Genomic DNA, 15,593 nt, shown 5'->3' with positions numbered 1-15,593 from the left:
CGTCGAAAAGCCTCTCAGCGGGATAGCACTGCAACGCAGATCTGAGGACGCCGGCTCGTGCTTCATCTCGACGCCGCCTTCAGCACTCGCTTCCTGCTGCGCCATCCGGCGTGACTATATCCTTTTCAAAGCTAGTGTGTTTGCCGCTGCATCACACTTTTTTCCTCCAGAATTCGAGGCGTTGTTTCAAATGCCTCGGGCCTGCGCTTCCTGCCGAGGCCCTCTGCCCAGCGAGGACCGCCACATCATCTGTGTCTCCTGCCTGGGCCGCGAGCATGCTGAGAGCGCACTCTTCAAGGGCGGCTGCCCTGAGTGCGACGACATGGCTATATCGACCCTGCGGGCTCGATTAGCTCAAACCAGCCACGATGCTCCACCCGCTCCGCCTCTTCTCTCTCAAGTGCCGCGTAAGAAACGCCGCGATCAGAGAATGCCTGAGCATACTGCTACACGCGAGCTCACGCCAGAACACTCCCCGCGTGCCTCGCCCGCTCTCTCTCCTTCGCCTGTCCTCTTCGTGGACGAGCAGCGCCAGTCCCTGCTCACCAGCGCCCCCTTCTCCTTCGGAGCGCCTGAGGCGGAAGAGGACAGACACGACAGCCTTTCTCTCGCCGCGTCCAGTAGTGAGGAATGGTCGGGCTCCATTGCGGACCCCCACCCCTCTACAGCACCCAGCTGCACCGGACAACGCGCCGATATCGACGCGGAGCTTACTCGCGTGCTTACAAGGGCTGTCAGCGACCTTCAGCTCGACTGGTCTCCTCCAGACGAGCCCGCTAAAAGCAGGCTGGATGAATGGTTCCTGCAGGGGCGCCCTTCGGCCCCTCCGCAAAGAAACGCCCCCTTCTTCCCGGAAGTTCACAATGAACTCACGAAGTCGTGGAAAGCCCCATTCTCATCACGCTTGAAGACTTCTGTCTCGTCAGCGCTCTCCTCTGTCGACGGCGCCCGAGACCACGGTTACGAGAGCCTCCCCCCTCTCGAGGAGGCTATTGCTGCACACCTCTGCCCGCCCTCAGCCGCTGGATGGCGGTCGAAGCCTGTGCATCCATCCAAGCCGTGCCGCACCACCTCAGCTCTCGCTGGCCGAGCTTACACCTCCGCTGGTCAAGCTGCTTCGGCTCTACACACCATGGCTGTGCTGCAGGTTTTTCAGGCCAGACTTCTCCGTAACCTGGACGAGTCTGCCCCAGATACCTATGACTTTAAAGATCTCCGCAGCGCTACTGATCTAGCCCTGCGTGCGACAAAGACCACAGCACAAGCGATCGGCCGAAGCATGGCAAGCCTCGCTGTTTTAGAGCGACACCTCTGGCTCACGCTCACGGAGATGAAAGACGCCGACAAATCAGCCTTTCTCGACTCTCCTATCTCGCCTTCCGGCCTCTTTGGCCAGTCGGTTAAGGGTTTCGCTGAACGCTTCACTGAGGCTCAGAAAACGTCACAGGCAATGAGACACTTCCTGCCGAAACGCGCTAGCTCTGCTGCGGGACGCCGTTAAAATGCGCCGCCCCCTCAGACCTCGAAGCCATCGCAGCCAGACTTACAGTCTCGCCCAGCGACCAAAACCCAGCACCGCTCTCGCTCTACGAGCCGCAAACCGCCAGAGAGACGGGGACCTCGGCCCAGGATTGTGCTGAACCCCGAGCCTCCGAAGCCCTCCTGACCTTCGGGCTGAAAAGACCGTGGTTAAGTCCCGCTGCGGCCGGACCACCACACAAGAAACCTCACATGCTTCCTCCAATCCCCTCACTAAAGGCGGTTGGAGATGTCTATACTGCAGTAAACGAGCCTGTTACAATGCACGCACGCCTGCACACAAACGCCGTTTTCACGGCGACCTCAATAAAGCACAAAAAGAGCTTTTTCTATGTAGGCAGTGTGCCCACTACACAGTACGCACCCCTACATGTATACACACTCCCCCAAGTGTCACAAAGACTCACTCGGGTCTCCTTTCATGCCCACCTTCCCGCTCGCGCCGGAGGTGCTCTAAATGTAGCGCGCGTGCCCACTTCTCAGTGCGCAACCCTACAAATAAGTGCTGTCACCACAGTGTCACAAGCACAGCATACTCGAGCTACTGGTCCCCTCATAACAGGCGGCCAGTGCCCGAAGCACATTCAACCCATAGCCGCACGAGCCGCTGCATGGCAGGCCATCCCCGGCATATCAAATTGGGTTTTGAATATAATAAAACGAGGTTACTCGCTCCAGTTCGCGCGCAGACTGCCGCGCTTTCGCGCCGTGGTCGAAACGAAAGTGAAAAGCGAAATGACACACGTCCTTCGCGCCGAACTGATAAACCTTCTTGCAAAAGGGGCGATAGAAACTGTCCCCCCTGCGCAGCGCGAGTCAGGCTTTTACAGCCGCTACTTCCTCGTACCAAAAAAGGATGGCGGTCTCAGACCCATCCTAGATCTCAGACGTTTGAACAAAGCGCTTAAACTACCAAACAAATACTCGCGCAAATTCGCCCGAGGGATTGGTTTTTCTCAGTGGATCTGAAAGACGCTTACTTTCACATTCAAATAGCACCCCATCACAGGCCATTCTTGAGATTCGCCTTCGAGGGGCAGACTTATCAGTACATGGTTCTTCCATTCGGCCTCTCCGTAGCGCCCCGTACGTTTACACGGTGCATGGATGCCGCTCTCGCACCCCTGAGAATGCGGGGAGTGCGAGTATTGAACTACCTCGACGACTGGCTAGTTTTAGCCCATTCCGAGGAACTACTGATGACACACAGATCCTGGATCCTCAGCCATTTAGAATGCCTGGGTCTCACGATCAACACTGTCAAGAGCGCTCTGTCTCCCAGCCAGAGGATTTCCTTTTTGGGGATAGACATAGACTCTGTGACATGTACAGCGCGTCTGACGTCACAGCGCGCTCTCACTATTCAGCATTTAGCCGTGTCGTTCAAAGCCGGGTCTCTTTACCCGCTCAAACGATTTCAGGAAATGCTAGGTCTGATGGCATCAGCCTCTGCGGTTCTCAAACTGGGCCTGCTGCGCATGCGCCCACTACAGCGCTGGCTGAGAGACCGTGTTCCAGCGCGCGCCTGGATTTCCGGCCGCGCGCGCATCAGGGTGACCCACGGCTGCATCACAGCTCTGGCCCCTTGGAAAATAGCCAACTGGTATCAGTTAGGCGTAAGCACGGGCGCTGTCTCGAAATGGAAAGTAGTCTCGACAGATGCATCCAACCTCGGTTGGGGCGCCCTGTACGAGGGCAGGTCTGCCTCCGGCCTCTGGTCGAGCCCGGAGCGACTGTTACACATAAACTGTCTGGAGATGATAGCGGTCGAACTATCCCTGAAAGCTTTCCTCCCATTTTTAAAGGGCCACCACGTTCTGGTCAGATCAGACAGCATGTCAGTGGTGGCCTACATAAATCGCCAGGGTGGTGTCAGGTCAGAAACCTTGCACACCCTGACCGAGCGTCTTCTGACATGGGCACATTACAATCTGCGCTCGCTAAAGGCAGCGCATGTACCTGGCATCCTGAACCGGGGCCCGGACATGCTTTCCAGGGCGAATGTTCCCCCTGGGGAGTGGTCTCTTCACCCACAGACGGTTCAGTTGATGTGGAGCATCTTCGGCAGGGCAGAGGTCGACCTCTTCGCCTCAGAAGACAACGCTCATTGCCCAATATATTTTTCAAAGAGCAGGGACGCGCTGGCCCTCGATTGGCCCAGACGCCCGCTTTATGCCTTCCCACCGGTCGCGATGCTACCGCAGGTCATCGATCGGGTCAGGAAGAGCAGATGTGCTATGCTGCTAGTAGCCTCACTCTGGACGACCCAACCTTGGTTCTCCGAGCTGATGCAGCTGTCCAGTACAGCCCCATGGCCAATACCGCTGCGGAAAGATCTCCTCACGCAGCTGAAGGGCGCGCTCTGGCATCCCCACCCCGAACTTTGGGCCCTTCATGTATGGCCCCTCAACGGGTACCCGGGAACCTCCCTGAGGGAGTGTTAAAGACCATTACGGAAGCCAGAGCGCCCTCAACCAGGCGCCTATACGCGCAGAAATGGTCAGTGTTCTCCACCTGGTGCGGGACACGGAACCTAGACCCTCACTTATGTGATGTGACGGAGATACTCTCCTTCCTACAGGAGCGTTTAGATGCGGGCAGATCCCCGTCTACGCTCAAAGTGTATGTGGCAGCCATTGCAGCTTCTCATGCTCCGGTGGCCGGCCTATCACGGGGAAAAAACGAACTGGTCATTCGTTTCCTTAAGGGAGCTCGTCGGATGAACCCTCCCCGACCCCCTTCAATCCCTTCCTGGGACCTGTCTACGGTCCTAGAGGCCTTAAAGGGCCCCCCTTTTGAACCGCTTCAGTCTGTCGATATGAAGCTTCTTTCGTTCAAAACCGCTTTTCTACTGGCTCTGGCCTCAGTCAAGCGAGTGGGGGATTTACATGCGCTATTTGTAAGCGCTGACTGTCTCGAGTTTGGGCCTAATGACTCCAGAGTCATTCTCAGACCAAGACACGGCTATGTCCCCAAGGTGCTCTCAACACCGTTCAGAGCGCAGGTCATCTCGCTGTCAGCCCTTTCCTCGCAAAGCGACGAAAGCAACGCGAGCTTCATCTGCCCCGTCAGGGCTCTTAAAACCTATATTGCGCGCTCCGCCTTATTCAGGAGGTCGGACCAGCTCTTCATATGCTTTGGTGGGCGCACCCGAGGTCTCGCCACCACGAAGCAAAGCCTATCGCGATGGATAGTAGACACTATCTCGCTGGCTTACAAATCTAAGGGCCTTCACTGCCCGTTCGGCATCAGAGCCCATTCCACCCGAGGTATGGCCTCGTCATGGGCGTGGTCCTGCGGGATACCACTTGATGATATCTGTGCGGCGGCAGGCTGGGCCTCTCCGTCCACATTTATTAGATTCTATAATCTGCAAGTCCCTGCCCTGCAGGCCAGGGTACTTTCTATATAGACGTGCTAAGCCTTATCACGTCCCCCTTTTTTCGTTCCCTATATAAAGCTCACTAAGGTTGGCTGTTGGGACTGGGATTTCTCCTGCTATAAAGCCCCGAGCTCTCGCCTCGGGCTGTGACAGGTCGAAGTTCCCGAGCACGCACGGCGTTTTACATTGTGTTCCCATAGCGTAAGCTAGCTTACGCAGTACGAGAGTACTCTCGAAAGGGAACGTACTCTGTTACTAACGTAACCTCGGTTCCCTGAGATGAGGGAACGAGTACTGCGTAACCTGCCGTGCTATGTGCTCGGACCGGGTGATCGCTTCAGTCGATTTAAAACCTGATCCCTATGGTGAAGCGGTGGCTTATATAGTTCCAGCCACGCCTATTTTGGCGCGCTCTGACGTCCAATGGGCGCAAAGCGCCCCCATTGGTTCGTTACTCTCCGCCGCCTCACCATAGGTTGCTGCAGTTGCCGCAGCACAGACAATAAGCGCGCGAGCCGCTTCGCTTGGGTCTGCTGTGCTGCAGCACTGCGTTTTACATTATTTAAAAATTAAGGATAATTTTTGGCTTCATATTCTCGAGAAAAGGGGACCTTTTCCCATAGCGTAAGCTAGCTTACGCAGTACTCGTTCCCTCATCTCAGGGAACCGAGGTTACGTTAGTAACCGAGTACGTTTTGTTTGATTGTAATCCATTACATATCTTTATATCAAAGTTATCTAATATTATCAAGATGAATTTGTTCAGACACTTTAACTCGGAGTTCTTGTCATATTTTATTACCATTTTCAAAACTTTAGCAAATAAACTGATAATGTGAGAAATGTTGAAGGTGTCTGAATAAATTTTGGTTTGACTGTATATTTAATTTTTACAGTGCTATTTTACATTTAAACACTTACAAACTTGAAAAAAACTTAAACACTGTAAATAGCACAAACAAATAAACAGAACGAACATACAAATTAAACACTTTCAAACAGGGCCCACTGGTACAACCTGCACCGGGGCCCCACTGACCCCAGCTACGGCCCTGAATGGAAACAACATGAAACATCAGTATTATGCTCCAATCACTGCACACCTCGAGGAGCCCGTCTTTTTTCCGGAAAAAATTGGAATGCTGTATTTTTCTTTTATAAATATGATACAACTATAGACTTTTTGGATATATTAAGGATGCAGTACTACTCTATAGGTACTCAAGATTAACACGAGATTAGGTGAAACTGTGTGTGTTATGTACTAGTGATGGGCATTTCGGCTCTTTTTCGTGAGCCGGCTCGTTTGACTCAGCTCACTGAAAAGAGCCGGTTCTTTTGGCTCACAAACGGCTCTTTAAAAAACAATAATGTTTTGACTATGATAGTTGTGAAAACAAGTCTAATTAAATTATTAAATGAAATCATACTCACAATTTCTTTTAAAATGCATTGATTTGTTATTAAAAAAAGAATACTATTAAACATCTGCATTTAAATTACAACTTTTGAATGTATAGAAACAACAACATTACGAAACAAATACAATCTGAACAACATAATAGAACCCATATTAAAGAAAAATAAATAACTGAAAGGATTAAACTGGTCCCTCTTTTTTGGCATGTTATATAGTCAGCATGAACTATCTCACTAGTTATGTTTTGTATAACTAGCAAGAACACACAATGCTGATCATATTTTTATTTTATTAGAGGTTTGCATTCAGAAATGCAAGCTGCCTTACTTTCGAGGGGCTGATGGTCATTAAAATGATTCCAAATGCGGCTGTGCTTCCGACTCATTTTCCTGCTTTTGTTTTGTTTTCAAAAGCTGTTGTGTTTTTCCTCTCCTCTCCTCCGAGTTTGACACTGTGTGTGTGGTGTGTGTGTGTGTGTGATGGCTCAGCCCCTCCCTCATGCCATATAATTGGTTGACACCTCGTGTATGATTGACAGGAACAGAATGTGAGGCTGATCAAACAGTCGAAATATATATTTTTTTGTTTTTTGAATTATTCGATTATTTTAAAAATAAAATGCATCCATTATTTCATTATTACATAATGATTTAATTTCTATAGGCTATATATATATATATATATTTTTTTTTAAATAGAGTCGGCTCTTCACATATTCGAGCCAGCTCCCGTCGTTCACCTACAAGAGCCGGCTCTTAGAGTCGGCTCATTCGCGAACGACCCATCACTATTATGTACTCTTTAAGATATTTTGGATGAAAATTGGGAGGCTTGTGACTGTCCCATAGACTGACAAGTAAAATACACTGTCAAGGTCCAGAAAACTATGGAAAGCATCGTCTTGCAATGCAAATCAGGTGTGTGCCTATTGTTCTTAAAACATGTTAACTGTAAACACCTTAATATCATTTACCAAGTTTAAGGATAAATTCATCAGGGTACACATTGTTCATTTATTACCGACATTGTAACAATGAAATGCTGGTTATCCTTACCCTTTAAAATATCAAGTGCAGATAATTGCACAAACCAACTAATATTTCATTCAAATATATAATGTATTAACTTTTTTTGATGAACAGAAAGTTCAACAGAACAGCATTTATTTTAAATGGAAATCTTTGTAACATTATAAACCTCATTAATGTTACTTTTGATCAATGAAATACATTGTTTAATAAAAATAATAATTTCCTAAAAATCAACCAAGAAATCAGTTAATGTTACTGGACCCCAACCTTTTGAACATTAGTATTCTGCCCATCTAGTGGCAAAATTATGGTACTTCTCAAACAAGCTTTTCTGACTTAAAAAATAAACAATAATGTCTAACCTCATTTGATTGTACTGTAGGGTTATAACCCTATATTTATTTATGTACTTCAACGTATGATTAACATAGTCAAAGCAGAAAGAGAACTTAAAAGCCAGCTTTACTCATTCAAGTTAATACCATTTAAGTTAGTTCAAAATACTTTAGTGTTCTCTTTAAAAGGAATGTTTAAAAATGTCATGGCTAGTGTTTAAGAATATGACATTTATGGAAACAGCTTAAACAGCACAGAATTGAACAAGAGAGCAGAGATGTCAGACTTACTCTGTATTTGGTGAAAATAAACTGCCAGTTTAATAACCATACAATAAAACCTGAAAATACCGATGAATTATACAAAAAAATATGATTGTAACAAAAAAAAAAAAAAATGAAAAAGAGGATGAAAATGCACAACCAGCTAAAGTTGAACAAAGGGAATTATCAGAAAGGACTATTAGAGTTCACAACCCCCGATACCCAATACACTCAACTCTCTCTCTCTCTCACACACACACACACACACACACACACAAACATACACAGTTACTCTCCGTTAGCAGCACACACACTCTTACAGTCACTCGGACAAGCATAAAGGACAGGGTTTGATTATCAGTACATGTTAAATTCACAATCAAAATCACTGGACCTGCTCTAATGTCAGCATGCCACCCTGTGAGCCAGCCCCACTCCCCTCCCAGCCACGGGGGCTTCGCTGAGCGTCTTCCTGCAGGTGCTGATCATCATTCAGAAGGTATAGGGGAGCGGGGCTGGGAACTGGATTTTGAGAGGGGTGGGTGCTGAAGGGTGGAATGAGGTGGGAGGGTTGGTGGAAGCCATTTGTGTATTTAAGGTGGATGTGTGTGGGTGTTCGGAGATCTGTGAGGCTCCCCTAGTTCTCGTTGTCACCTGCTTCATCGCCCTGGTTTTCTGACGTCCAAAGCTGCAAGTATGAGAATTGATATAATGTATGAGCCGATAAAGCACTGAAACAGAAATAACACTGGTGCAGAATGTATGATGGAGGACTTACAGTGAGGTTGTCCCTTAGAAGCTGCATGATCAAGGTGCTGTCTTTGTAGGAGTCCTCATTTAAAGTGTCAAGCTCAGCAATGGCTTCATCAAATGCCTGTAAGAGAGGCTCTGATTTCTCACTTGGGTTGAATGAGCATCAAAAACACTGGTGCTTGTATTGTATCAATGTTTACTGTAGTCAAGATTTGCAAAGAAATAAAATACACATTTATATAATGAAGTTTAAGAGGCTGTCCACATAGGACACATTCTTGTTTTTTATGGTTTTATATGTACACATGCACTACATGGGAATCTTTGGCTAATTTACTGTACTCTTAATACTTGGCAAGTTAAAAATCAGTTGAATTTCTATAAACAAGTCTCGGTCTAAATTTTGTTAAACACAAGAACTCGTCCTTTGTGAATGGCCCCTTATGTTGCTAGCATTTAAAGAGATACCAACCATCTTAGCGAGCTGACAGGCTTTCTCAGGAATGTTGAGGATCTCGTAGTAAAAAACGGAAAAGTTGAGGGCAAGACCCAACCGTATAGGGTGTGTAGGCTGCATATCCTGCTTACTTATCTCAAAGGCATCTTGGTAAGCCTTCTGAGAGTTGTCAACCGTGCCTGAAAGAATACATTAAATTGACAGTGTGTTGATTTACATTAAAAAGATTAAAAACAGTCAGACAGTAATGCACTGCAATGAACAGATAGAATGACAGACAGATAGAAACAGAACAGTGTTTCCCACAGACCTATACTCTATGACGGCACTTCCCCCAATGAAGGGGGAGAGTTTATTATTTTTTTTATTTTATTGTAATGTAATAAAAAAAACATGCTCCAATGCAAATATTTATTCGAAGAACTTTATATACATAATTAAACATCTCCCTCACACAACATCTAAACATTTTTTTAGCACATTTAACATGATGCTATTTTACAGGGCTTTCTGAAAAAAAAAAACATTTTGGAAAAATGTTTGTAATGTTCATCTGGATTGAAGGAGCAGAAACTGAGCAACATAGTTAAAGAGGTTAACTTTACAGTTAATATCATTTAGCCTATGTCAGTGTATCTGCAGGGTTTTTAAAATCAAATTTAAGGCTTTTAACCACATGCAAAATTAATACTGTAACATTTTAAATCGTAATATGAATGTATAAAGCATGATTTACAGTTCAGATACAGGGTTTTGTAAAACAAAGTTTTATTAAATGTTCTACACATTTTGATGTTTGCTGCTTAAAAATATGGGTCGATTTTTGCGCTGGTCTTAACAAAAACAGCAGACAGGCTGATTGAGAATGCAAATTCACTCTCTGCCAGTAGGAAACTTTTGGAAACTGCATAAATATGGTTGTTTTCCAAGGCAAAGCAACGCTATGCCTGTAAATGCTACTTTATCAGGCATTTAGGGATGTAAATTTTCGATCATCGTTTAAATGAACTATCAATTGATTGTTAACCTTAATGCTGCAAAATGCATCTATTGCAGTGGCACATTCACTGGTATGACAGTATGTGCAAAAACCACTCAACAAAAAAAAAAACAACAAAAAAGCTTTCTTACCCAAATTAAAGGGGGTTTAGTTTGAATAAAATGCTAGTAGCAGGATTAAAAAATGAATAGATGTGATTATGAAAATTTGATAAAATGAAGAGGGCACGCCATACATTTAAGATCATTTTACTGACCACTGAACAAACCTCTTTAAATGGTTTCCTGGTGCTTGTTGTTGTATTTTAAAACACAATTGCAATATTTTCAACTGACATTATAGCATTTAAAATAGAATTATCTCAAATGTTCACAGTATTATGATCAGTACTTAGTTTGATCCTGCTGGATCCTGTTCCTGAAAATGTCAGATTTTGAATTTTTTGCGTTCCGGTAGGACTACTGCTTTTTAAAAATCTGGCATTTACAGTGCATGCATGCGTGCAGACGAGGACAGAGCGACCGTGGGTTTGGCTATTGCTCACCTCTCATTCAGCACAAATCCAATTGTTTCCACATTCGCAATGTATTTGAATGTTAAACTATTATTTGTAATGTAAATTACTAGGCTTGTACTTTACATGCATTCGCATATAAACTGAAAATATCATACTCATGATATCATTCACATGAGCAAAAATTTCCTTTGGGATAAGAGCAGAGTGGATCGGTATACTAAGGTCTATTTAAACTGACCAGTGTTACCTTTTATATGTTTGGTTGACTGCAGTTTATTTTGAAAAAGAAAAGACTGCGATGTAAGTTTAAACTGGTAGAATATGTGGGGGGTGCGCGTGAAGCGCCAGCCTGATCAAACAGCGATAAAAAAAGTAAACAACTTTTATTAGTTATTTATAATTATATAATTATCTATTATATAATATAATTACTTATATTAATTATTTAAGTCAGATATATTTCACCGTTTCCTCAATTCAGTTAAATCATAGGTTAAAGAATACAATTAAAGAAACGTTAACAGTTGCCACAAATTAATAAGTCATAGGAACGAATTAAGTTGAATAGACTGTCTGTCCTGTGTCTCGCAGCCCTGCAAAGCGCATGATATGACAATTATCTGGGGAAATGAATTGGTTACTACATTTCTATTGCTTTCCATGTTGAAGAATATTGTGTTGTTTCTATTTTAATGTACTTTAAAAGTTCATAAATCACATTAAAAGCCTAATTTGTACATTACGAATGATGATGTATTTATATACCGTCACTCACAGTTTTGTTTTGTTTTGTTTTGAACAAATCTGTGCAAATCTATTTGGTGGTCAATGTTGATATTGTGGTGGGACGCCACAAATAAATCAATGTATGGGAAACACTAAAATGTGAGACATAATGACAGAACAATAGAAAGATGGATGGATGGACAGACAAACAGAGAAGCCCCTTTCACACTGAAATTCCGGCAAATACACGGGTAAAGTGTTCTGGCAATTGTTCCCGGGTCGCTAGATTTTGCACTTTCACACTGCCAGTGATTACCCGGGATATGTGCGTGCTTTCACACACAATCCGTAAAGATCCCGTAACGACACGTGACATCAGGGTGTGACGTGTAATGTACGAGCCGAAAACATTAGGCAGGTTATACTTTCACTGAAGCTGGCGAATGATCTCGGCGTCAGCGCGGAAAGTGAGGAACTAACTGATCTCTGCTTCATTACAGTTTGCACATATTTTTTTGTCGCAAACGTTGATCTTCCTTCAAACCAGCATGTAAAAGAGTCGCGTGATAACACACGTCATCACTCCGACACGGCATTAGATCTGGCTTTTGTTCACACAGCGCTCGTCCCGGGATTGAACCCGGCAATGTTACTAGGTCCCCGACCTAGTAACCAATGCCGGAATCAATCCCGGGACGTGTTTGCTTTCACACAGAAGGCGACCTGGCAATGTTCCGGCAATTTGCCGGGTCGGACGTGCAGTGTTAAAGGGGCTATAGAGGCATACAATGAACTTACTGTCCTTGGATTCTCCAGGCGCAACCTCAGCTAAGTATCTAAAGTAATCGCCTTTCATTTTCAGGTAAAACACCTTGCTCTCTGCCTGAGAAGCATTGGGAATGAGGAACTTGTCCAAAAGATCCTGTCAAGACAGGTTGGGATCATCAGGACGTCTCATATTTGTGGTCAAACACAGTGAAAAATGGAACAACATTTGAGTCTTACACTTTAAATACTGAAATTAAAGTGTCCTTAGCAAACTGAAAATGAAATACTTCGTATTTAAGAATGAACTTCATGTGATGTTATCATTATAAAATGTTCAGAGGATCATGAGAAAGAAGAGCAGATACCAGCACATCCTTGCAGATGCACTGCAGTTCAGTCTCGATCTTTTCACGATACACGCGTGCCAACTGTTTCTTCTTCTCGGTACCCTCGGTCTTCTGCTCGATGCTGGAGATCACACGCCAGGAGGAGCGGCGGGCGCCCACCACGTTCTTGTACGCCACAGACAGCAGGTTGCGCTCTTCATTGGAAAGCTCCACGCCGCCCTCGGTAACAGCCTTCATAGCTGCTGCCATGTCATCGTAGCGCTCGGCCTGCTCCGCGAGCTTGGCTTTCTGCACCAGGTCACTCTTGTCCATTTTTAGACTGAGAATCAGATACGAGGAGGTATGAACAGAACAAGAAAACAACTACATTAAATGGATTTAGAAATAAATAATTGATGAGGAGCAGTAGATTAGCAATTTGAATTACTCAATCCTAATTTTCATCAATTTATATTATACTTGTGTTCTTGTGGCTCAAGTGGTAGAGCATTGCGTTAGCAGCGAAAGGTTGTGGGTTCGATTCCTAGGGAACACATGTTAGGTAAAAACATTTTAGTCTGAATGCACTTGTAACTCGCTTTGGATAAGAGTGTCTGCTAAAAACATTAATTTAATTTTAATTTATATTGATTCTTAAATCTAAGTTTGATAGTTTATGCTGATAGTTTTGATAGTTTTGTTTTAGTTTATGCTGTTTTCAGCTGATGCACAAAACTTCACGAGACATTATTATCCAATAATAATAATCCAATCATTTTAATAAGCTTTGTGCTGTTACTTTTGATATAAACAATGCCTCAGCTTTCAAAGTTTAATCATGGATTTACAAGAATAAATGCAGTTTTGACACACTTTAATATGGCATGACAGATCACTGTAGCCACACAAGTTAAAATGGCACATGAACTGATCATTTCGTCCTCTTGACTAATAGTGAACAGCACAAATTCAATTTTATGAACATCAGGTGTTGAAAGAAACGGTACAATTTACTGAAACGCATCATGTCTCATAAAATCGTTCAATCTGTGTTTCAACCAGAGGCATGTCGATTAAACAGCTTGTAAGCAATGTCGCATCTACACCTCAGAATAGCCATTCAGATGTCCATGAACTCGGTTCGTGAATACTCATTTAATGATTTAATGTATGTTTGAATACATCTGTCATAACTTGTGTAGATGGCAATCACGTTTAAATGTTTATTTTTCATCAGTGAATTGGACTAAAAACAACTATTATCATTAAGAAATGTATATGAAAATTTCCTGATGTGGAACTTAATTCGTTGTATACAATTCAGAGCGGATGAATTGCACTCTTTAATATCAATGTAATAATCGATGGGGTTCCCTATATATTTTACAGCATTACTTTACAGATATTTTTTTCTCTAAGAGAAAGCTGACATGTCCTGTATCCATATGAATCGAAATCGGAGCGAATCAAGAGCTTGTGAATCGGAATCGAATAATACAATACAAAATTACAAAACACAGCCCTAATAGGTTTATGATCTCATTGTGACGAAAGTTATAAGAAAGTGTCAAAAAATGTAACGTTAATGTTCTACCAACATAAAACATTATGACATCATGTCTCACACTCACTTGTCACATTTAACAAGGCCTGTTTAGAGGAAAACAGCGACTAAATAGTAGATGAAACTAAAACAAATTGAACATTCAGGCCGATGCTAAAAAATAACAATAAATCATCCAGTGCCGTGGCTTTCCTAATTAATATGTTCTTTTTTTCCCGAGACGTCCAGCCAATCGATTCAACTGAACTCTGGTCAGGCTCTGCTGATATGAGCAGCACGAGAACCTCACATCCTTTCATTGAAATGACGACATTCTCCGATGGTATGTAATGATTCTCAACCTTCTGAACAATACTGCTAACGTTATCACGTTAATATTATCTAACACAAAATGATATTTAATTGTAACGCTTCAGCGCGTCTGACAGACTGCGAGGCCCGAAGCGCTTAGCAACCTGCTAAACCTGTCTGCTAGCCGCTAGTACTGAACACAAGTTCATTCACGCGATCAAAGCATGTCATGTAAGACACGTGAACAGTGCTAGAACGAATAAGGGAAATACACTCACGTTGTGAATGCGGTTTACGCTGACTTTATTCGTTAAAAAGACACAAATCGGATCCTCGTCCTCTGCCTCGCTCTTCGCTTGTTCTGGGCAGCACCTCTTCCGCTTACAAGTGACACTTCCGCTTCCTGCAAATCGGTCACACTGTCTGAAAGTTTTTTTTTTGTTTGTTATTATTATGTAACATACATTTAACATCATGAGTATCCCGTTTAGTTAATGTTAAAATACCGGGATCGGCGAGTACTGTTATAATGAACGACTCATTAAAGCAACGAGAAGTTAAGCACAGAATTTAAGGAATGAAATTAAGAAGTTATGCAGAGAAAGCATTTGTATTGACGTCTGTGTTCCTAGCTTTGATTTTTGAACTTCATTAGTATTGTTTGTAAATGCCACCGTCTGGAGATATAAGTGACACGTTCCCTTTAAAAATACAGTATAGACCAAAAAAGTCGTCAGCAGTTTCCAACTAAAACCAGTGAAGCACATTTGGGAGAGTGAGGTAAGGTGTGGCAGTTTTACTCTGGTGAAACAGAGTAATATGCCTACTGCTATTTCATCAACAATATACTGAAATTAGAACAAAATGAAGTCACAGAAGTACTGCATCTAAACAATAAATAAAAGCAAAAAAGCAAGAAAAAGCAAACACAATGTTTGAAAAAGCTACATCAGCCCGACAAAGTGAAATGTTAATTACTTTACAGTTCAAAAAGTTTTGAGTTGGTAAGATCTATTACAATTTTAAATAGATTTTTAATGCAATTTATTCCTGTGATCAAAGCTGATATTTTAAGCATCATTACTCCAGTCTTCAGTGTCACATGACTATTCATAAATCAATCTAATATGCTGATTTGCTTGTATAGAGAAATTTATCAATGTTGAAAAAAGTTGAGCTGCTTAATATTTTTTATTTAAACGGCGATACATTTTATTTTT

The 15,593-nt window shown here is 43.5% G+C and overlaps 1 protein-coding gene across 1 annotated transcript; it reads right to left on the bottom strand.

Annotated features, from left to right (window-relative positions):
• Positions 1 to 8,004: 8,004 nt before the first annotated feature.
• On the bottom strand, positions 8,005 to 14,810 carry LOC132097482 (14-3-3 protein beta/alpha-B-like). Its single transcript, XM_059503215.1, has 6 exons — positions 14,652 to 14,810; positions 12,558 to 12,858; positions 12,223 to 12,346; positions 9,197 to 9,360; positions 8,750 to 8,845; positions 8,005 to 8,659 (listed from the first exon to the last, which is right to left on the bottom strand). Exons 2-6 carry the CDS (start codon positions 12,849 to 12,851, stop codon positions 8,609 to 8,611), a joined length of 729 nt encoding a protein of 242 aa, XP_059359198.1. The 5' UTR covers positions 12,852 to 12,858; positions 14,652 to 14,810; the 3' UTR covers positions 8,005 to 8,608.
• Between the last annotated feature and the right edge of the window lie 783 nt (positions 14,811 to 15,593).

Source organism: Carassius carassius, chromosome 21 (assembly GCF_963082965.1).
Source record: "Carassius carassius chromosome 21, fCarCar2.1, whole genome shotgun sequence".
Lineage (NCBI taxonomy): Eukaryota > Metazoa > Chordata > Actinopteri > Cypriniformes > Cyprinidae > Carassius > Carassius carassius.
This window is presented reverse-complemented; position numbering and strand designations above follow the sequence as displayed.

Bases quoted from the DNA above. Each gene is read 5' to 3' on its own strand.
- LOC132097482 (XM_059503215.1), bottom strand. From the start codon at position 12,851: ATGGACAAGAGTGACCTGGTGCAGAAAGCCAAGCTCGCGGAGCAGGCC. The intron at 9,361-12,222 runs GTAAGTTCATTG...GTATTCTTTCAG, and splicing joins GCCTGGAGAATCCAAGGACA to GCACGGTTGACAACTCTCAG. The intron at 8,846-9,196 runs GTTGGTATCTCT...CCTCTCTTACAG, and splicing joins CCTGTCAGCTCGCTAAGATG to GCATTTGATGAAGCCATTGC.